General features: G+C 38.3%; 1 protein-coding gene across 4 annotated transcripts in view; it reads right to left on the bottom strand.

Moving 5' to 3' along the window:
* Positions 1 to 23567, bottom strand: part of fry (Protein furry) — a 227533-nt gene that overhangs the window by 23852 nt on the left and 180114 nt on the right. For all 4 annotated transcript variants that reach the window (XM_065231242.1, XM_065231265.1, XM_065231249.1 and 1 more), the window contains one exon: positions 20981 to 21083. In XM_065231242.1, coding sequence (XP_065087314.1) covers positions 20981 to 21083 — 103 coding nt within the window. The remainder of the gene's footprint in view (positions 1 to 20980; positions 21084 to 23567) is intronic.

Genomic DNA, 23567 nt, shown 5'->3' with positions numbered 1-23567 from the left:
TGAAGACTCAGAATCTTTTTTTTTTTTTCAAATCCTAAATCTTGTATATGTTTTATGTAGACTAAAGCACAACTTGGACAGGCCAATTTGCTTCATAATTTATATAATTATCAATATTTCTTTAATACACACAATCATTTGTACTTGTAATTGCAATTGTTAAATGCATATCCCGTGCTGACGAATCTAGGTTCTAGCCCCTCGAACTATACACTTATTGTCCTCGTTTGAGTTTTTCAGCTCGTGCGTTACCTTAAACTCGCATGAGTGGTCGTATCCGGATACTCCCATTTATTTACGGCAGCGCAATTGCATTTCCGGCACACTGATAATCATTTCAGCGATGAACTCGTTTTATACAGTACTAGCTGAGTGTGCCCGGTCTTGCTCGGGATTCAATATAAGCTTGAGTTTATGCGCCGATTTAAAAAAAGCATGCTATATTGTACGTAGCCCCTCCTCCCCTATTATCTAAGGGGCTACCCCCTATGATTATCTCCTTATACCCCCACACTCGCCCCCACATGCCTAATTTGGTTCAATTTGCTTGATTAGTTCTCGAGTTATGCAGAAATTTCTGTTTCATTTGTATGGGATCCCCCCCTTACAGAAGGGGGAGGGGTCTCGAACCATCATAAGAACCTTTCACGGCCCCAAAAACCCCTGTATACAAATTTTCACGACAATCGGTTCAGAAGTTTCCGAGTCTATAAGGGTCAGACAGACAGACAGACAGAGAGACAGACAGAGAGACAGACAGACAGACAGACAGAAATTCATTTTTATATATATATAGGGGAATTTACGTATTCTCGGCAATCTAAGCAGCTTCCGCACTTCTATTAGCATTTCCTCAGTGTCACGCACACATATGACGTGTCTGTTTGTTTACATTTATCTGCTGCTAGCTACTCTATCCATTCCAATCGACAGAACTGTCCAAAATGATTTGAAAACGTATTTAAGGCACTCCAAACTTCTCAGGTGAGTGTGACTATTGTCGGCAGCCTCTTTTACTTCGGCAACCTTTCCGTTTGAACTGTGTGTTAACCAGTTGTTCTATTATCGCGACTCGAAATCTGCCGTATTTTCATGTGCTTATGTTTCATTTGAAGAAACACCTGACATAACAGGTTTTTTCAGTCGTAAAAATGTATTAGGATTGAGCCTGAAAGACTAAGGAATCGTTTAAATACATTCAGCGAAGTGTTTTAGTGAGAAAATACAGCGAAATTAACGTTTAAATTGTGGTTGCCGAAAACAGTCGATGGCTGCCGAACCCATCATTTACCCTAGATAGATAGATTAGTTTCGTAATAATGGTGAAGTGATTTTTGCTAGGAAATCTGATGATTTATTTCGAAGTTTTAAGATGCAATGGAACGCAGAATCTTTTTCAAAAAATTCAACTCCTGCAAATGTTTCGTTTAAAACCAAAATGTTGCTCATGAAACTGTGTTCACTGCATTCTTCTTGCCAACCAGAACACAGTGCGTACATTTTCATTAACAAATCTGCCGCAATGTGCAGTCTTCATCAGTGTCATTTCTACAGTGGTTGTTTTTGGAATTGTTTTTGCCCTTAAAAAAAAATAAAAATATCATTCCTACACTGAAAAAATACTGAATTTAAAGTTTTAATTTAAAAATGATTTTTCTCAAAACCGTCATTTTTAAAAATCATGATTTTTTTTTTATAGAAAAACAGACAATTATCAACATGTTTCCAATTCCAACACGAGCACTTTTACAAGAAAAAAATCTAACATAAACTTTTTCGTGCAACTCAGCAGAATGATATCCCTAAGCATCATCATCAAATTAAAGGGTGTATTCGTATAAATTGGCACCCACAAACAACTGAAACTTTTTAACTATTATAACAAATGACTTGAAATTTTCAGTGAAGAATGCTTAGTCGATAACGGACCAATGTAATTTTTATGAGGGTTAGAACCTCTCTAACCCTCATAAAAATTACATTTGTCCGTTATCGACTAAGCATTCTTCACTGAAAATTTCAAGTCATTTGTTATAATAGTTAAAAAGTTTCAGTTGTTTGTGGGTGCCATTTTTTACGAATACACCCTTCAATTTGATGATGATGATGCTCTTAACTGTTACTCGAGTTAAATCACCTCGAGCAATAGTTATGTGAACAACATGCTGTCTAATAATTTCCAAATTTGAAATCAGCGGTTATGCAATGAAATTCTTTCGTCGTTGTCGCTGTTGAATCATGGAATTAAACCACATACGTATACTCATAATATTTTTCTACACAAATAGAAAATCAATAATTTTACGCCAAACAAAACCAGTTTTTTTTTCTGCACACTTTAAGGATTTATAATCAGTGATTAAATTGAACAACAAGATTGGAAAAGCAAAAGTAAACAAAATGCAATTTTATGCCACTTTGCAACATTTTTAAGACAACAGTCTTATTGTTTAATGAACCATGTCACATAGTAAATTCAATATTTGGTTTTGTCGCATCGGTAAACAAGCCGTTTTAGCGGTGTCCGGCCTTTTGGCCGAACGCCATTTGGCCGAATGGGTCGTTTGACGGAATACTTGAAAAGAGATTTCCAATTTTTGAACACTACTAGATTCCTAAATGGCATGAATTTTTGCTGCGAATTTTTCTTCGCGCGTTTCTACTCTGCTTTATCAATTTTTATTTTAACGCTGTAATGCTTGTAAAGTGTCGCGAAGCTTTTAAATCAATGTTGAAAAGTGCATAACAGAAACGCGTGTGAATTATGTGCAAGATGAGTGAGATTCAAAGCTCTTGCCGGGTAGCATGAGCAGCTGGCTTGTGGGGCACGAAGCAGAGGGTTGCCAATATGAATGTTTCGCTCTATTCTGCTAGGTTTCCCGAAATGTGCAGCCACTGGGAATCGTCAAAAACCTGGAGTATGGGGATTTGAAAGGTTCACCCATTCAACATGACGGAAGAAGCAAACAAAGATAAGTTTAGTTCATTTCGAGGAATCTATCATATGATGTTCACCCAAGCAACCATAGGCACGTTATTTCGCCTCTTTGGCTATATGCGAGCCTCATCAGAACATACAAACACTGATATAAACGTTGTTCAGCTGTGCCTATGGTTACTTGGGCAGTTTATAGTCATGAGTACGTGCGTGCGTGCCAAGAATCATTACCAACATAGGAGAAAATTCGGTAAGATTATTATTATTATTTAACTTTATTAATGAGGCTTTCAGCCTTGGGCTGGTTCGCCTCCATCTTTCGGTAAGATCCTTCCATTGCATTATTTTATGATTCTTCAATATTGTACGAATATTTACACATTACACACAACTACACATAGTAACTCGGGGCGTTTGGTACGGTATGTCCACGCATCCTTTCTCCCCTGTAGATTCTAGAAATGTTCCCATTCATTTCCAAGAATCATCTTTGCGGCAAATACAACGCAGTAGGCCTGGCCGTATTGATGTTTATATCATATCTCAGATATGATGTAAACATCAATTAGACAAGAAAAATTATTAGACCTCATCTAACCTAATCATTTTCCAGGATGCTTTCTCGTACTGGCTGCGTTTTTATAAGATTAGATTAGATTATATTAGACTACTAAATTCCTAAATGGCATGGATCACCACGAGTGGACGTGTTTATTTTTCGCTGTGTCAAGTGTTGAACAACTTAACCTGAACAATGTGAAAATATGAAAGGAAAATCAACTGAACTAGGAGTTTCACGGACTGAAACATGAAGATTTCCGGCTATGGTGACCAGTGGGCGACGATGAGATTCATCGAGACGGGGAGACAAGACAAACAAAAACTATTAAAGATAGACAAAAGACAAAGGAATTAAATTCCTATAACAGACATTTGAAGAAACACATAAACCGACTGCATATAGCAGATATCGCGAGTTCCCAACACGTCTCTGATAGGAACATAGGGTTGTCTTCCTTGGGTTTCGAAGGTATTCAAAAGAAGCTCTCTGGCGGCGTCATTATCCGTACATTGCCAAACTGCGTGATCGATGACATCGTAACCGCTTCCACACCGACAGATGTTGCTGTCCACGAGGTTTATTCTAATGAGATGAGCATCTAGCAAGTAGTGGTTGGACATAAGTCTACTCATCACGCGAATGAAGTCACGACTTAAGTCCAAGCCTTTGAACCACGCTCTCGAAGAAACATTAGGAATAATTGAATGTAACCACCGTCCAAAATTTCCATTGCCCCAATCGGTTTGCCAACTCTAAAGGGTACTCTGACGCACTAAATGGTAAAATTCATCGTGTGAAATTTGCCTGTCATAAAATTTGCCTTCCTGCGCGCCCACCTTTGCGAGAGAGTCCGCCTTCTCATTGCCTGGGATTGAGCAATGTGAGGGGAACCATACAAAGGTAATTGTTACTTGGACAAATCCATCGCAGTAGAAGACTGGATCGAAATCGCTCAATGCTACGTAGAGATCTGCGGCTTGACCTGCAAAAGTTTAGTGAACAGGAATCACGTTGATTATATTGCGTTTATTATTTGCCTTTTATTATTATTTACGTTTGGAAATCTCCTTATTTCCTAACTTAAATGTAAGATCGCTGTTACAACACAGAACTCATGTAACTAAATTTTGTATTTTCTTAAATATAGCTTTGAAGCAACTCCAAACAAAATTATGCGAGTTTGACTAAAAGCATTCCAGAATTTTCAACAGTAATCATATATGATCTTTCGACCAGCACACTCATCTGCTCCCTTACCTTTGAAAGGAAATAAGATGAGTGCCTGCCTTGTTTCATCGACCGAATAGCCTCGATCGAACTGAGACTATCCGAGAAGATGAAGTAATGGTCTGCGGGCATGTTGGAAATCATCCCCTATGCGAAGTTGAATGCTGCCAGCTGAGCAACAAAAACGGCAAAATTCTGTAAATCTTCCTTCCGATGTAATTTTTTGCTCCATTACAAGAAGTATTCAAACGATAAAAAAACTAATCAGACTGGGTTGTTTTATTGTAATAGGGGAAATGTTGGCTTCGGCAATACCTTAACCTTTTATCGTCAGGGGGTAAGTAAACAAATTCCAAGATCACTCAAATTTGGCCAATAGATGCTGTTGGAGTTTCTCATATTTGTACATAGATATTAAGATCATTTGAGTTCAAATCTCTTGACCCAAACGACCCGTTCCAAATGACACAGATTGTTTCATTGACTTGTCTAAATGGTTAACCAGCCAAAGAGTGAGAAAATTGAGCATGACCGATAGGTAGCCGATGGTCATCACTCGAATTCGTGTAAATAGCCATAAAACCAACAACATGAGATACCAAAGCAGTATCAAAATACAAGCTGAAGTAAGCAGAAGCACACCGTGTCTACGTCAGTTTTTTTTTTCCTATGGTCGTTCGATGACTCCAATTTCGGTCTAAGTGTTGAGAACAACGATCAACTTTAACTTTCGGCGTGTGGTGATCGTTTTCATTACAGTGAAAACTGTTAAGTTCCTCCGCAAAACAGGACTTAGAGATTATTTGTGTTTGGAAGTTGTTTTTCGCGAGTTGTGGTTTTCGGTGCTGGTCAAGGGTCAGTGAAGTAATTCCTTCGACTAACGGCACGGCGAGTATCGCCATCAGATGCTCTCAAACACAATGTATCCACATACCAAAATTGAGCTCTCAAGGACGTTGTTTACCCCCTGACGATAATAGGTTAAGGTATTGCCGAAGCCAACGTTTCCCCTACATAAAGTGAAGTTTTAAAACCTGCCTCTTTTGAAAAAAATGGCACGAAATATTTCATTTGAGGTAAAATGATTAATTTCTTACTTAGGTTTACCCAATATGTCCCACTTTAAGCGAGGCGATATGCCCCATTGTTTATCATGGGAACACTCTACTGTAAATGTTTAACAGCTGTCAAGTGCCGCAAAAAATATTGGAAACAAAATTCTGAAAAAAACATATTTATTCCATTTATCCACAATATTTTGAATTATAATATTTTGCCAAAAAATTGGTTTAGTTTCAAAATTTAAAAGCAACAATGACGAAAGAATTTCCTTGCATAACCGCTGATTTAAAATTTAGGACTGTACAAAATGTATGAGACAGCATGTTGATCTCATAGCCATTACTTGAGATAAACGGCCACTCAGACCCTCACAAAAATCACATATGTACGTTATGAACTAAACATTTAGCGGCGCCGGTGGTGTAGTGATAAGCATGATTATTTCTCACCACAGCAGGCCTGGGTTCAATCCCAGTCGGCGCCGCCGGGATGTTCTGAGGCATAACATCTCTAATCACGCCTTCCTTCGGAAGGGAAGTACAGCCGTTGGTCCCCGGTTCATGAATTGATGGGTCGATAGGTAGGGTCCAGGTGTTGGAACTGCCTCTCTGGCGTCGGTAGCATTGGCGCTAAGCACGGAAAACAAATCAAGGAAAAAAATAAAACTAAACATTCTTCACTGAAAATGTTAAGTCATTTGTTATATCAGGCATAACATTTGATAACGGCACAAAAGCATTTGTAAACAAACTTTCTAAGGCCCTTTACACGCGATTAAAAGTACACCCACGCAAACCAATAACGTCATCAGATAGGGGCAACTATCACCTTTCCGAAAGTGGTATTGGTTTGCGTGGGTGTACTTTGGTTCACGTGTAAAGGGCCTTAGAAAGTTTGTTTACAAATGCTTTTGTGCCGTTATCAAATGTTATGCCTGATATAGTTAAAAAAAATCAGCTGTTTATGTGTGTGGTGCCTTTTTCCACGAATACACCCTTTACTCTGACATGGTGGTACACTAACTACATCTTTACGCTAATGACTATCCCTACTATAACCGTATCGTTTTTTTTTTTTTTTTTTTTTTTTTTTTTTTTTTTTTTTTTTTTTTTTTTTTTTTTTTTTCTGAGAAACCGCATAAGTCCATTCGAAGTAAATGCCATGTTGATCGACAGATTAATATTTTGGGACATTATTTAAATCGGTTTCTCTTATTAAACTTTTTTGGTATTTCTAGGAGAGCTGTATTAATCAGATCTGAAAAAAGTCTTTATCGTTAAAAATGTGACTTGTACGGTTTCTCAAACAAAAGATGCAAATAATAATCAAAGGTTAGATAAGAAAGTGCGACGATAATAAAAAAAAAGCGATCGACATTCGGCTGCATACGGACAGCATCGTTTCTAGGAAACGTTTTTTTTTCAGTAAGGAGGAAAGGCGGTACCTACCTATAAGAAGAATGGATATGGAAAAATGCAAGCAAATGACACTTTTGCACCACTTTCCCACTGAGTTGAACTGAGCTGACATGCATGAAGAGGCGGGAAATCAATAAACGAAAAAGTGCTCAACACGAAAGCGGAACTGTTACATGTTTTTTCTGTGGCCTTTGCCTATATGAGCACGACCGGTAGCCATTGCATTTTGCAATGTGCTACAATACCACCAGCACCACCATTCAAATTGCGGGAATGGTGAAGAGCGGTTGCATTTACATGCTCTTGATGTTTTTTGCAAAGCCTTGACTTTGTGTGTCGAGCTATCGGTAACATGATTCATAAAGACTTTTCGTACGAGAAGGCAGTAGTAACAGTAATGGTATTGTGCATTCTATTGAAAATTATCTGTACGTCGTTGATGAATTAACTTCCTACTGTCACAAGTGCAAACAATAACAATTAAATTGCCAAAACCATGATTAACACACAGGTCGGAAGAGTTATTGGAAGTCGGTATCCAGATTTAGTATTGGCAACATAATATGTACCTGTATACAACATGTATGGCAACATAATATGTACCTGTATCACATCCAAGAGTGGAAAATCTTATGTAATTTTTATGTCCACAAAAATAAACAAATGCAATAAAAACAGCGTAATGTCAGTTCATGCAATGTATTAATGATAATTTAATCCTTTTTGGCTAGTAATATTACACCATATTTTCGACACGATTGAAGTGCATCCACTTTGATGTGATATCAAAATTAATTTTTTGTTGTGATGGGCATCAGATACGCTGGAAAAGCAAGCAGCCAGTGATGAAAGAAAATAATGAAAAGCCGATTATAGATGCTTTTCATAGCAATGTTTCATTCATTCACGATGAAGATTTAAAAAAAGGATGGCAAAACTATCAATGGCATGATTTTTAATGTACAGACCGCGAATCGACAAACTTTTTCATCAAATTTAGGTAATTGCGAAAAATATATATAGGGTAAACGACATAATCCTTCAGCGCTAAATTTTGGTAATCGATGCTCCTCTGAAACATGATGTTTCCTCATGCAAAAAATGAGTGCAAAAGGACTCAATTTACCCCCTGCCGATAATACGTAAAGGTATTGCCGAAACCGTCAGTTACCCCATGTGTATAGATTTAATATTTCTTTTAACAGAAGGGCATTGAAAAATTAAGTACACCGGGGCAAATGGGACCAACAATTGAATAGTATAGGATAACGCTACAATAATACCTATTTCCAAATGTCCATAGCATTGCATTGCATGAAAAACACTTTGTGTATATTAAAGGGGTACAGTTTTAATAACTTCAAGCAACCCTAATAAACATAACCATATAAGAGAGCTTAACGACGTGTTCGGGGTATCATCCAAACCATTTGTGGGATAGTTTACCCCTCGGGGATACAGTTCGTTTATGGTATTTGTTTATTAGGGAACCCCACGATCATCAGAAAAGCGAGTTTCTTAGCGTTAGCGTTAGCGTTAGCGTTAGCGTTAGCGTTAGCGTTAGCGTTAGCGTTAGCGTTGTTATGATATACTTCGTAGATTGGATACTAGCGACACTCACGTCTCTTCTGAAATTCTCAGTTAGACTACTTTCAGGAATAATGCTGAGGAGTAAACATTGGTTCCAATCTAAACAAGAGTAACAGAAGCATGACTGTCGCTATTCCCGGCCACGCCCATCTTTACCATAACTAGAGATAGGGAAGGAAATGTTGATGTAGTACTTACTTAACGAGAGGCCACCGACTTAGCGACACCCTCATAAGTGCTACGGAGTTGGAGGGTTGGGTAGGGTATTCGGTTAGGATTCACCTCAAGTTGGCGATGCAACCAAAAGTATGTATTGTTTATTTGTTGTTTATTTAATCTCTCGATAGCCGGCTATCGAAAGAACATATTAATTTTGTTTAGTGATAATGAATTTTAAGAGTCATGATGGAGAGCTTGGGATTAAACCCATGATTTTCTGCTCAGTAAACAAAAACGATCCCTCCAGGGTCATCGAGCATCTCAGAACCATAACGCTTCGCGACAATACAGGACTACGTTTTCGCTTGATATGCAAATAGTTTCCGAGGTTAATGTTCAATATCAAATATACAAATGATGGTGGCGATTTATTGTGCTGTGGAAGAGCTTGGGGTTAAATCCATGATTTTCTGCTCAGTAAGCAAAATCGATCCCTCGAGGGTCATCGAGCATCTTATAATCCACAGCGCTTTGAATAACTATTATTTACGATAATTACATGAAATAAATAAAATATAAACTACAAACAAAACGTGACTGCTAAAATCTCAAAAAGATATTCTCACAAATATATTTCACGCCACCAGGAATCTCAAAACCATTAGACGTTATAATGATACTCTGCACATATTAGACACAAGAAGAGGCCAAAAAGCAAGCGTCCGACACACAAAACCCGTCAAATCCACTTGCAGTCACAATCAACGATTCTACGAATCGCGAGCGCTCACGAATCATAAAACCGCTGACTGCGACACTCTGAAAGCGAAATTGACAGGCTCTATGCGTCAAACACCCGCCCTCCAATCTCCACCCGCATCCAACAGCACAAATCTCCATTACAACATCTAACGAATTCAAAACTCCGAAAATCACTCATCTATAGCAATTGAGTGGAAGCAACCCTGCATGCAACCATTCTTAATGATACACTTGTTCTGCCTATCTTTCTATTAGGCCTGTGGACATGCGTTAGCTTCGAAACTTCTAACCAAACTGGGTAAATTTTCAGATCACAAAAAAAAACTTGAAAAAAAAAGTTTCAAAGGTAATTACAAGTAAGATAAATATTGATTATTTTACGCGAAAACGAGCAAGTAATATTAAATCTCTTGTATCATATGCTAATGCAAATTAACTGTAACAAAAATAATATGCTTAAATAAAATAAAATATTAATAAAATTATATGCAAAATTTACAAGAAGATCATTACTTTATTGGTGAGAAGTTTTTAATAAGCCCTCCCAGTTCCTCTGTATACAGAACAAATCTGATACTATAATCAGAATTGCTCAGTCTGCATAATGCAGCCGATTGCATCAAGGAAGTTCTATTAACAACCAAGAATTAATCGTTTGAGGTATACTGAAGCATTAAGAAGGTGATATGTGTCACTATAGGAAATCATCATCGTTGCAAATATAAAGAAATTAAACATAACCCTTTGCTTCAGTACCGTCAACCTCCATGTCCATGGGGAGGGGATCATCAGAAAAGCGAGTTTCTTGTTTATTTACTGGTTTGTCTTGATTCTGCGTTCCGTTTCGCTTTACTCTATTCCATGTGCTAGATGACGTTTGAGCAATGTTTAGGTTGCACGGCGTGCAGATTAGCGAGGTTCAAACTAAAAAGGCAATTACCAGGAGCCCACGGTTTTGGCATCACTGCACAGTTTTACTTTTTTCCAGTTATTTTATTTATTAAAACTTCAACAATTTCATTAAAATCGTCAGTTTTGTTATAATATAAGTAGCTTCTGCAAAGCGCTAAGTGCTTTCTAATGCTTTGAATAATTTCATGATATTTCTCCACAGCGTAATTTACAGAACTCATTTTCTTCAGATCAATTGGTAATGCCAAAATCCATATAGGGGAAATGGCTCTAATGTTGTTCTATGGATCTAAGATTGGACCCATCGCTAAAAAGCTGCTATTTATCAATTTTATCTAGATGAAGCGTCATTGGGACGGTACTAATGGATATTTCTGGTCGCTATTGAAAATTTATTCGATTGCTGAATTTATGTATGGGCCCAAATTAGGGGCATTTAGGCCGACATTACATCCATTTCCCCTATATAAATAAATGAATTTCTGTCTATCTGTCTGACCCTTATAGATTCGGAAACTACTGAAACGATCGGCGTGAAAATTTGTTTGCAGGGTTTTTTGGGGCAGGGCAAGGTTCTTATGATGGTTCAAAACCCTTCCCCCTCTGTAAGGGGGGCTCCCATACAAATGAAAAAGAAGTTTCTGCATAAATGGAGAACTAATCAAGCACATGGAACCAAATTTGGCATGTGAAGGTCATAGGGAGTAGCCCCTTAGATAAGAGGGGGGGCTACGTACAATATAGCTTGCTTTTTTTTAATTTCCGCTTAAACTCAAGCTAATTTTGAATCCTGACTAAGGCTGGGCACATTCAGCTAGTACTAGATAAAGAATAGTTGAAAAGTTCTATATTAACGCTTTGCGAATATTCGCCAACATTAGAGTCAATTGTTTCTCCCGATTATATTGATGGTACAATTGTTCAATATATTGTTCATTACAGTTCGATAACTCAGCGCTACTTGATGGTTCGGTACGTTAAGAAAGCTGTATACGACAAAAATCTCACATTTTAAAGTGACTAAGTTGGTTCTCTTTCGCCAAACCCAGCTCAATCAATTTCTGAACATTATTTTCCGTTAAATTTCGGCACTTTTATTAAACACATTTATGGACTTATGGTAAAAAGTATTCAGTTTAAGTACTATTTCGTCTTATGAATTATTGAACTTAAGCAGGTCACATTGACAGATTCACAGCTAATTATATTCTAATGTTGATTCCGTGTCAGACTTGGCTTAAATATGGATGTAGGTCATTAAAACCACGACAATGGGTACCATGAACTGCTTAGCAATAGGTTGTATGTTAGCATTTTAGCACCAAGTTAATAGTTAATACATGAAAAAATGTCGCATTGTTTTATTTTAATATTTAAAAAGACCATAATCAGATTGATGGGCTGCCAATAAATGTTTTATTGTGAATTTCCCGATCTTTCGAAAAAAAAAATATTGTTGGAACTCGAGAATCACTACATCTCGAAAACGGCTCGACTTAGCATAATTGTATGCAAGTTCCAAAAACTTGAGTTTTTTTCAAAAATCATAACTTTTTTGTCCAAAATTTCTCCAGCTTGACCAACAGTGCAATAGGTGGCAAATATTAAAAAAAAAATATGTTTTTGAGAAAAAGTTTTTCAAATTTATATTCTAAATTTTAAAACAAGAGTGCAATTTTTTTTTTCAAATATTTCCAGATGTTTCCTACAACATTGACAAAGGTACTAAACCGATTGGACACACATTTTTCGAGTAACACATTTCTGAAGATAAGCTTAACATTTTTTTCTAAAAGCCCTTTTCAAAATTAAAGCTCAAATTACAATGGTGATCTGTAGATGCAAAATGGTCATGAGGAACGTTTCTGAAAATTTTCAGCCAGAAAAAAAACAAAAATAATAGCTTTGCAAATTTGTCTGCAATCACCAGAGCGAAAAAAAAATGACTGCTTAGGCTGATTGTGAAGGCACTGCTCTATTCAATTCATTGCTTTATCCAGACCGTATGTACCAAACGGTAAAGGACGAGGCAATGAAAGAGCCAACAAAAGCATTCAGTCGCTCACGAAGGGGCGACTCACACCGCTTGCCTTCGCTCACACAGTATGTAATTGAGGCATTTTTCCATAGAAAATTTAAGCTCATTCAAAAGAAGGATTGGGTACCATCACGGAAGAATAAACGTGCTGACTGAGCTACTGACTGAGTAATTTTCTGTCAGTGACTCGTTTGCTTCCCAATCATTCAGACTCTCACGAGGCAGTGAATGATAAGGTGGATAACTTTTCATATTCATATGAAAAAGACTCATTGAACCACATTGTTTTGCGCACTGACAATCACTCTCTTGGGTCACTCGTAACTTGTCCGTTAACCACTACGTTAGAGCCGTCCCTAAGCCTACCATTATGAGACGAGATTCTAGAAACTACTGTTAAAATTATCGGTCAGATTTGAGCCAAAGGGCCGCCGAATTTTTATGAAAGTTTGTCAACGGGTAGAGTATAAAGTTATATGAAAGAAAAACAATTTGTAGCGTTCAATTATCACGGAAAATTTAAGTTGAAGTTTTCAGATTTTCCCGAACATCCCGAAATTCATAACTCATTATACACAGCTAGTGTAGTGTAAATAGTGTACATTTCAAGAACAACATGTGAAAAGGGCATACAAGCTTTTTGTAAACACACCTTCTTATGCCCTTTTCTCGCCACCCACATGACACTCACGCAAACCATCAACATCACCGGGTAGGGGAAACTTTCCCCTTCCCGATGATGTTGTTGCTTCGCGTGGGCGACCCTCGGTTGGAAGAAAAAAGGCCTAAAAAGGTTTGTTTACAAAAAGCTTGTATGCCCTTTTCACATGTGGCTCTTGATTTACGTTACTATGATGCACATAAATGGAGCGTCATATATCCTACAAGTTTACCTTATAGATCGTGTAAATTTATGAGACATGTCATGCAATATTCTATATATTGTATGCAACTGTCCACCTTTGTTTGCAACATTTTTTGCAAGCTGCTAGTTTACGTGAAAAGGAAGTTTATATACATGAATGTTTCAAGGCATGGATTTTTACATCACCAGTAAAATTAAGATTTTTTTCTGTGTATGAAAATTTTACAGTACAATCATAGAGGTAACTCTAAGACCAGAAGGTTTCAAAGAAACGTGCTCAACTTTTTGGCTCAGCTCTGGTACTCTCTTCGGTTCCCAGCTAATCGATTCACCCCTCGAAACATAGGAAAATCCACTTTATCTGTCAAACTTTCATAGCGAATCAAAACAAACATTGTGTAGTACTAGAATTTCTTCAAGAATGGGGTACGTTTATCGATTTGCTTGGGACCAATAGGCTAGTCAAGTAGTGAGCCAATTTAAAATCGTTGGTTTCGTATTGATTGTTGGTACAGTGGTCTCAGCAATTCCTAAAAAAATATATAACCAGAAAAATGTTTTCAATAAACATTTTCGCTGTGGAGGAAAATTGTAAAATAAAACATTGGTCGATTATACGAAACGCGATATTTTCTCAAGTGTAAGATACAAATAAAAATCAAATGAGAAAATATTTTTGTGGAATTTATCATAACTCATAAAATGTTTTTTTTTTTTCTTTTTTTTTTTTTGAGTTTTTGATCATTTTCTACGATGATTTATGAATCTTCAAAGTATGTGATGTCCGGGAAAACTGTACAATACAATTTTATTGGATCTTTTTTTCGTTCATGTATAAACTCTACTCGTGGCAAAATTTCATAAAATTCTGAAACTATAACAAAAAGTAAAGTCTGGAACGCGCAAAAATTGGTCAACTTCAAATTGGTGTATTTCTGTTAAAAATGCATAAAAAAAAAACCTGAAATGCTGCATTTGGAAGTTGAGTGTATATACAATGGTTGCTATGATGAGTTTTCACCGTTTGCTCTCCAGTTTTCAAAATGACGTCCAAGCAAGAGGAGCAGCGTGTCAAAATTTTGCTCGCGCAGCAAGAGAATCCGACGTTCTCACACGCCAAGTTGGCAAAATTGCTGGATGTGGCCAAATCGACCGTGACAAACGTTTTAAAAGTGTTCAGGAGCGTCTGTCGACCGCCAGGAAGCCTGGAAGCGGCGGCAATCGTAATCCGGACGTGGCAGCGACGACGAAGAAGGTGACGGTGAATAATAATATAAGTGGAATCCTAACCTCTTCATCCGGGACGCCTCTCCCATACTACAGTGCAGCGGGCCAAGAAAACAGCCGGGTTGTCGACGTTTAAGAAGGTGAAGGTGGCGAACCGAGATTACAAACAAAACACGTCGGCAAAGCAGCGATCCCGAAAGCTGTATACGAATATGCTCACAAAGTTCGACTGTGTCGTCATGGACGACGAAACTTATATGAAGGCGAATTTCAAGCAGCTTCCGGGACAGTAGTTGTATACCGCATCAGGAAAAGGGAAAGTGGCTGAAATTTTCAAAACCATCAAACTATCGAAGTTTCCGAAAAAAAAAATCTCGTCCGGCAGGCCATATGCACGTGTGGTCTAAAAAGCGGCATTTTCATTACTACGGGAATCATCAATAAAGAAATTTACGTCCAGGAGTGCCTGGAAAAGCGGCTGCTACCATTCCTAAAGCAACATAATAGACTTCTGCTTTTCTTGCCGGACTTGGCGACCGACCTACCACTATGGGAAAAGGCAATTGAGTGGTACGATGCGAACAACGTGGTTGGTGTACCCAAAGACCACAACTCTCTCAACAGCCCAGAACTCCGCCCTATCGAACGGTATTGGGCCTTGGTCAAACAGAATCTCAAAAAAATTAATAAATACATGGGAAACGAGCAGCACTTTAAATCTAACTGGCGTTCGGCGGCGAATAAGGTCGATGAGACCACTGTGCACAATTTAATGGAATTTCTTTTAAATATATGAATTGAACTACCAAAAGAAAAATAAGATTTTGGTGATATGAATTTTGATTGACAGAAACGATTTTTTGTCAACCAATTTCTGCGCGTTCCAGTCTTTAAAAGGTTAAATCCAAGACACGACCGTAGATTTGACGTAGAATAAAGTGCTCAGTATCAATATTCGAATAAAGTGCTCAGTATCAATATTGGGGCCGAGAAAAGTTCTTATGATGGTTTGAGACCCCTCCCCTTTCTGTAAGGGGGCTCCCATACAAATAAAATAGAAATTTCTGCATAACTCAAGAACTAATCAAGCAAATGGAACCAAATTTGGCATGTGGAGGTATAAGGAGATGGTAATAGAGGGTAGTCCCGTAGATAAGAAGGGGGGCTACTTACAAAACACAGGGCTGCTACAAGATTTTCTAAATTTAATCCGCGAAATCCGCGATTTCTCAAAAGAAATCCGCGACTTCAAATTCTAATCCGCGACAAAAAAAAAACTGTTTTCATTGCCTAAAAATAGCAATTGGATACTACTACATGGCATTTCAAGCTTATTGCTTATAGTATATTAGATTTTTGCCTTAGTGTTCTTTGAGGTACTTTCACATTTTAATTGAGAGCTTTCTATGCCTGTACCATCCTATGTCCAAGGAAGAAGAGAAATTTTCCAACCCGAAAAATTAATAGACCGGATGGGAATAGAACTCAGTCGCCTCCAGCATGGACTTGCTTTGTAGCTGCGCCTTTACCGACTGAGCTAAAGGAGTATCGTTTGAATAACATTGTATCATCTTTAGTTATGTATGTATGGTATAAATTCTGAGTAATAGTGAACATAATAAAACAGCCTTACATTATGAGATTCTATTGAATAATACCGGCCTAGATTTGATGAAACATTTTTAAAAATAATTAATGCATTTTCATTTGATATGCAAACTTTCTTGAAAATTAACCAGAGACGAATTTTGCTGTCCTAAATGTTGTAGTTAATTTGGCCCAATGGTGAGACATGTTCATGATATTTTTTTTATTTCTAATATGAACCTAGCACTTTTCGTTGTCAAATCATAACCGAATCGTATAAATGTGATTTTGTGGATCATGCACGACTCATTACTGTGTATACCGGAAATTATAGGTTTTCCGAATCGTCCAGGACATCAGTTGATTTGTTGTACTAGATCAACCAAGACTGCAATAATGTCTGTAGTATCGAAATATGTCCAATCAGATTAAAAGTGTCTATGTTGATCTATTTCCGAGTAAACCAGATGTTCAAGGTTCTTCAAATCGTCCTGGAGTTCAGGTAATTTGATCTACTAGATCAACCGACATTGGGACAATGTCTTTAGTACCGAAATATGTCCAGACAGATGCACAGTGTCTATGTGGATCATGCATGAACTATTGTCATGTATACCAGATGTTTTAAGAACTCCAAATCGTTCTGGGCCTCATAGCCTAGTCAGTAAAGGCACGGTATTACTAAGCCGGAGGCGGCGGGTTCGATTCCCGGTCCGGTCGAGAGAATCTTTCGGGATGGAAAGTTTCTCGACTTCCCTGGGAATAGAGTATAATTGTGTTTGCCACAGAATATACACATTCATGCATTGGTATTGGCATCGAAAGCTCTCAATTAATAACTTTGAGAGTGCATTTAGAACACTAAGTTGAGAGCATGCAAAAAGCTAATATGTACTAATCAATAAGCTTGAAATGCGAATAAAAAGAAGAAGAAATCGTTCTGGAGTTCAGATGAATTATTCAATTAGATCAACCATGACTGGGATGAAGTTTGTAGCATCAAAATATGTACAAACAGATTCATAGTGTCTATATGGATAATCTTTAATTATTTCCACGTATACCAGATGATCTAGGTTCTCCAAATCGTCCTGCAATTCAAATGATTTGTTTTACTAGATCAACGAAGACTAGGACAATAACTGTAGTATCGAATATCGATTTGGAAATCCTAGAACATTTGGCATGATCCACATATACACTGCAAATTTGTTTGGGCATATTTCGATACTACATATATTGAATTAGTCTTGGGTGATCTAGTAGAAAAATAACCTGATCTACAGAATGAGTTCAGAACCTATAACATCTTGTATACATAGGTCGTATAGGTCGGGTACAATCCACATAGACACTTTGAATCTGTTTGGACATATTTTGATACTACAGACATTATTGCAGTCTTGGTTGATATAGTAGAACAAATCAACTGAACTCCAGGACGATTTGGAGATACTAGAATATCCGGTATACATGGCAATTACTCGCTTATATACGATTCGTTTATGATTTGACAACGAAAAATGCTATGTTCATATTGGAAAAAAGGAAAATGTCTCACATTGGACAGACCTCAGGGAATTTCCGTGTAAATCCGGTGTGACTTATGGAATTGAGATAATTTTTCGATTATTTACAGGGTGTTTGGTTTGAACCGGTAAAAAATGGAGAGCCAAATGAACAACAAAATTGATGACAGCAAAATAATCCGGGACGGAAAGGATAGCACATCAGTCCCTTCGCGATTTTCGCGACATCATTTAATGTTTCCGCGATTTTCGTGACTGAAAGTTCAAGTTCGCGACAAATCCGCGAAAATCGCGAAATTCACGAAATTCGCGAAATCCGCGCCTGTTGTAACAGCCCTGAATATAGTATCCTTTTTTTAATCGGCGCATAAACTCAAGCTAATATTGAATCGCGAGCAAGGCCGGGCACACTCAACTAGTAGATAATAAAACAAGTGAAAAATAATAGGAGGAATTTGTTTGCTAAAACTTTTTAATCGCGAAATATTCGCGATTAATCATATCATATAATATTCCTTTTTTAGCGTCCTGGAAAAAAAACCTTACCTTAATTCGAAGTTTTTCTGGTTAATTGACAAGGTCATATAGTATTCGGTCAATGCAAGAATGATTATGTACGACTTCAATACATTATCAAAGAGCTTTGGGGTGATGTGGCTGGCAGCAAGGCGAGCGAAAGTTCAATGAAAATTAACTCACGAAGATGAATCTCGAACAGTAGCGGTGAGGCTTTTCCTCCTTCTTCGGTGAATGGACGCTCATGTGGGCTGCAGCTCGCTGCTTGCGAGCAGCCTTTCTGTGTGTACAATGTTCAACACCACGTGCCGAAAGCACTGCTGCTGCTGCTGCTGAGGACCGATCGGACGCCACCACACACGGTGATTGAATAAGACCGGAGATCCGGGAGACCGGATGGAATTCGATGTTGAAATATGAATTGCGGAAAGCGCCTTTTGCAGGCAATCGGTGTTAATTTTGGTCACCATTACATCAGTTGGACATTTGTGTATTTTTCAATAGTGACCTATTAGAAATTGACAAAGGGTTCATTTTAGCAGATTCCTAGAAAATTTTCCAATCGATTGGCTTGTTTAGAATTAAAATCCATCCGTTATTGACAGAGTTATAAGTGGTCAAAACCTGACCACTTCTCGCGACAAGGCCGATTTTGGTTTTTGAAATTGCACCCCCAATATGTTGCCGAAAGACGTAATCCTACGTCAAAAAAGGCTTGCTCCGCAACGTGAGTAGATCACCTTTTCGTGGTACGTTACGGGATGTAAGATCTACCACCGATATCTAGTCCTGACTACTTCAAACTAGGGGAACGGGATTTTTCAGTAATCAAAGGAACACATCTTAGTCCTTGTTACTTGTTATGCCTTGTCCTCCGAGGATGATCATGGAACAAGGAAAAATGAGTTAGTTAGTCTTCATCTACGTAATTCCTAATCTTCTATTCGTTGTTCTGTAGTTTGAATTGGTAAAGACTAGGGTTCTGATGCATGGTCATTATCGGTGTCATTGCTTAATTTTGTAGGTAAGGAATCCAATTTTGACTGACTAAGGGGCGCGCCTTTGTAGGGTGCTCTCACTCTTCAAAAGTTATAAATAGCGGGACCTTTCAAATTGGAATCGATTCCTTGCAATGAAAGCAAGGATGACAACTGTATCAAAACCGAAAACTTCATCATTTCTCAACAGTGATGGAGTAATACAACATGCACTAAACTAAGGACACGGGATCGTACTACAATAGATCCGAATGGTCGCAGTGGTTTTATGTCCCGAACAGAGGGAAAAAAAGGTTTTCGCGTGATCAGCTTTAGTTTCAGAGTGCTTCAATAACAGACGACCACTTTCTTCCTTGCATACGAGCGTTAATTGGTGATTTATAACTGATGGCAATTGAGTGCCATGCAGGCGACTTCCACTCTTGGAACCTATCAAACCCATCAACACATGGGCCGGAACAACCGGCTTTAATTTCCTTCCACGAGAATTGAGATTTTCTCGCTTCCGGAAAATCCCAACGACCTCGGCTGGGATTGAACCCAGCCACACTGGAGTGCGAAAGCAGTCACGATTACCACTCACCGACCGCCACCGTCTGAAAAAAAAACATGTATAGGAAAAAACGCGACAAAAATGGGAAGGGGGCTTTAATTATTAGAATATTTGCAATGACATTCGATTTAAGCGAAAATGTGGCTCCCCTGGATTCGGATAGAAGTGTACAATTGTTAATATACTCTTACGAGCAACTACCCACCTCATCTCATACCCGCTAAAAAAAACACCGCTCAGATCAATAAAGACAAACAACAGCTTGGTATGCGAATATTAACATTCCTCTTCTATGAACCGGCAAGCCAACGAAGACCGGAAATGAGAACAATCCTGATTCTGGGGAAACAAACAGATTATATGGGAAGTATATTTGCCCAAGGAAAGAGAACCCGCATTTTTCAATCCCGAATCCCCAGACGCACGCTTTTATCGGGATTTGGAAGATGAAATTAATTTGCTCTATTTTCATGTTTCAAACATTAACTGCCGAAGAATTGGCATATTTATGTAGAGAATATGATGCTGCTGAAGTACACCGTGAAATATTGTTTGAACACTATAATGAAACTGCTGTGTATTCAATAACTGATCTGAGTGTAGCCCAAAGCGAAGCTGAATATAATTGTGTACATAGGGATTGACTTTTTTATACCGTGTAATGAACTTCGTCATAAAACAAAATTTTGCAGGAATTGAATTAAAAATGGTAGGAATTTTAGTTTGTTTTAGTTGCAGTCAAAAGAGATTATCCCAGAAAATGGTTTGCAAAACGTTCCGTTTATATCACGAGAATAAAAAAAAGTCAAACCAGCATAAAATTACATCAAAGCAACGCAATGTAGATAAGCTGTGTTAACAATACAGAAAAAAGGACAGTTTTCTGGAATTTTGTCTAATTAAAATACATCCACACGAAGGGGATCATGATTTATCTCGTTTCGTAGGTAATGCATCTTTGTCAGATTTATAATAAAATTCAATATTTAGACAATTCCTGCCCTACTTTAAATGGAAACATAACAACATAAACTCACCCCGACTTGATCGGATCTTCCCCGCTGTGTCGCTTGGTATGGATTGTCCCTTTTTCAACGCCAATTTCTTGTACTTTGGAATCGTTGTTACCGGAAGCTGGACCTGCAATAAAATGAGAAAAGATAGACGATAAAAACCAACACAGGAAAAGCCATTGGAAATTGCTCAACAATCGAATAAACTGAAACAATCAAGGCGGATTGAGAGCGATGACCGAACAAGATAATGCGATTAATGGATAAATGGAAAGACCGACAAATCAGACAATACAAAAACAGACATCAATTCCCGGGAAATTGAGACACGTGCCAGTCTCAACCGGATTGTTTTGAGCCTTAAAAAATAATTTCTCCGAAGGTAATGGAATAAGAACACTTAACCATCCGTTACTCGCGTGAACTTTTTAACACGAGTACTCGCGCGTTGTACTTTGTACAACAGTGTGAGTTTTCCATTACGATTTTGCAGCCGAGCTACCAATCGATGTGAAACCAACGGGTATTCATAAGAAAACTTGTTTTTAACTAAACAAGCTAAACTTTTATCGCAGTTAACACCCAAAAATGCGGATAATAGAGACAATGTGAATGGAAACCGCGTAAACGGTGTCCGTACTACGTGGGATTTGACTTAATTAGTTACCACATGGAATATATCGAGATCCTGACCAGATAAAAAGTTACTGTCTTGGGCAAACTTGTTCTACAGATCATAATATTTTCGCTGGTGGAGACTAGTTCAGAATTTTCTCACTACGTAGCGCTGGAATACATGTGAAATTATCGCATGTGATATATCTCGAGATCATGACCTGATAGAAAGTTACTGTCGTCGACAAAGTTGTTCAGAAGGTCAAGGCCTTTTCGTTGGTGGACAGTAGTTCAGAGTTTTTTTTTCACTTAGTGGCGCTAGTATACATGTAAAATTCTTCGCATATATAAAATACCTCTAGATCCTTACCATATAAAAATTAAAGGGTCTGTGGCTAGGGGCACGAACGGAAGCTTGACGTAGGACCGCTAGTGGACGAAATAAATGTGAAGAGCATTAAATTCTTTTAATTTATCAAATATCTAACTCAACTCTTTCCGTTTTTGAATTGTAGGCGTACCAAATGTGTAGTAATCTTTTTCAAAAAGAAAGTTGATTACGAGAATCAATCAAAATCACTTGCACCCCTGCTTCCAAGTATGTGTGTTCGTTGGGGGCTTGTGGTTCTGAATATGGACAAACAAGCACAGATAAATTCTATTCCAACTCTTTACTGATGTAAGCTTGATGGCCCTGAAAAGCGCCGTTTTATTGAAGAGGACATCTATGGCCACTTACGCTTGGCGTGTTTGGTGTAGGTGACAGCATCACGGACCTCATTTTCCACGAACACCTTCAGCACACCTCGTAGATCAGACCGGAGATACGTCAGACACTGCCACGGCGAGCCAGACGACGGATGGTGGTTATCTCGAAGAATTTGCGATGACGATTGGCACCTCCTTTGCCACGACCAGTCAATTGTTGCATGTTGGTTATAGAAAAGTGGACTAACCACCTTCCTACTGCTGCTATTGCTGACCACGCCGTCCGAAGCGAAAATGAGCTGATACCAGGACAGCAGCGCTGCTTTATATCTTTTTAGGTTAAAGTAGAATGATGAGCAACCAAGTGGTATAAAAGCTACAAAGACTCCTCCCATTATGAGTAGTTTGCTATCAAGTAGCAACACTGGCTATTTTCTTTTTGCGTACACGGCGAATGAGAACGACCCAAATTTGAGTTTAGTTCACTCATAATCGCCAAAAGTGTAGGAACTCAACGATGAGTAAATTTGTCTCATGATTTCCTGTGGAAAACCTTAAAAATCTACCAGAAAATGAGGTAATTGACGAAAATTTTATTCAGTCTCGGAGTAGTAACAATAGACTGAGTGAATCCAATCTTTACTTTTCTAAAATTCGTGATTTTTCCCTGGAAAATCCTGGAAAAAACCTGGGAAAACATGAGGCAAATTTACTCATCGCTGAGTTCCTGCACTTTATTTCTTATTTCTGAGATAACTAAACTCAAATTTGGGTCGTTCTCATGCGCCGTGATAGATATCGGCGCCGGTGGTTAGCGTGATTACCTCTCACCTCAGCAGGCCTGGGTCCAATCTCAGTCGGCGCCACCGGCATGTTCTAAGGCATAACATCTCTGGGAGCTGCCTCCCTGGCGTCGGTAGCATTGGAGCTCAGTACGGAAAACAAATCTCGCGTCACTTTGCAATAGGTCCTATTTACATTGATCGATTCTCTTCATCGACACTCTCTTTCGTAAATAACTCGGCTTCACTAATCTGGATCAACAATAAAAAAGAGCCCATCAGCATTTGTAAACAAACCGTTCCAAAGCCCTTTACTCACAAAGCGAAGGCCACCCACACAAACCAACATCATCATCGGATAGGGGAAACTTCTACCTACAAGATGTGATTTGTGAGGCTTTGGAACGGTTTGTTTACAAATGCTGATGGGCCCTATTCTATTGTTGATCCAGAAATGTTTCCTGCCGTCTTCGTCGAATTAGATGCTAGATTGTTGCTTCTTCCAT

Source organism: Ochlerotatus camptorhynchus, unplaced genomic scaffold, assembly GCF_037179485.1.
Source record: "Ochlerotatus camptorhynchus isolate MF236.1 unplaced genomic scaffold, CSIRO-AGI_Acam_v1.1 ptg000033l, whole genome shotgun sequence".
In the NCBI taxonomy this organism is placed as follows: domain Eukaryota; kingdom Metazoa; phylum Arthropoda; class Insecta; order Diptera; family Culicidae; genus Ochlerotatus; species Ochlerotatus camptorhynchus.
The sequence above is the reverse complement of the archived record's forward strand: the minus strand, read 5'-3'. Positions and strand labels throughout refer to the sequence as shown.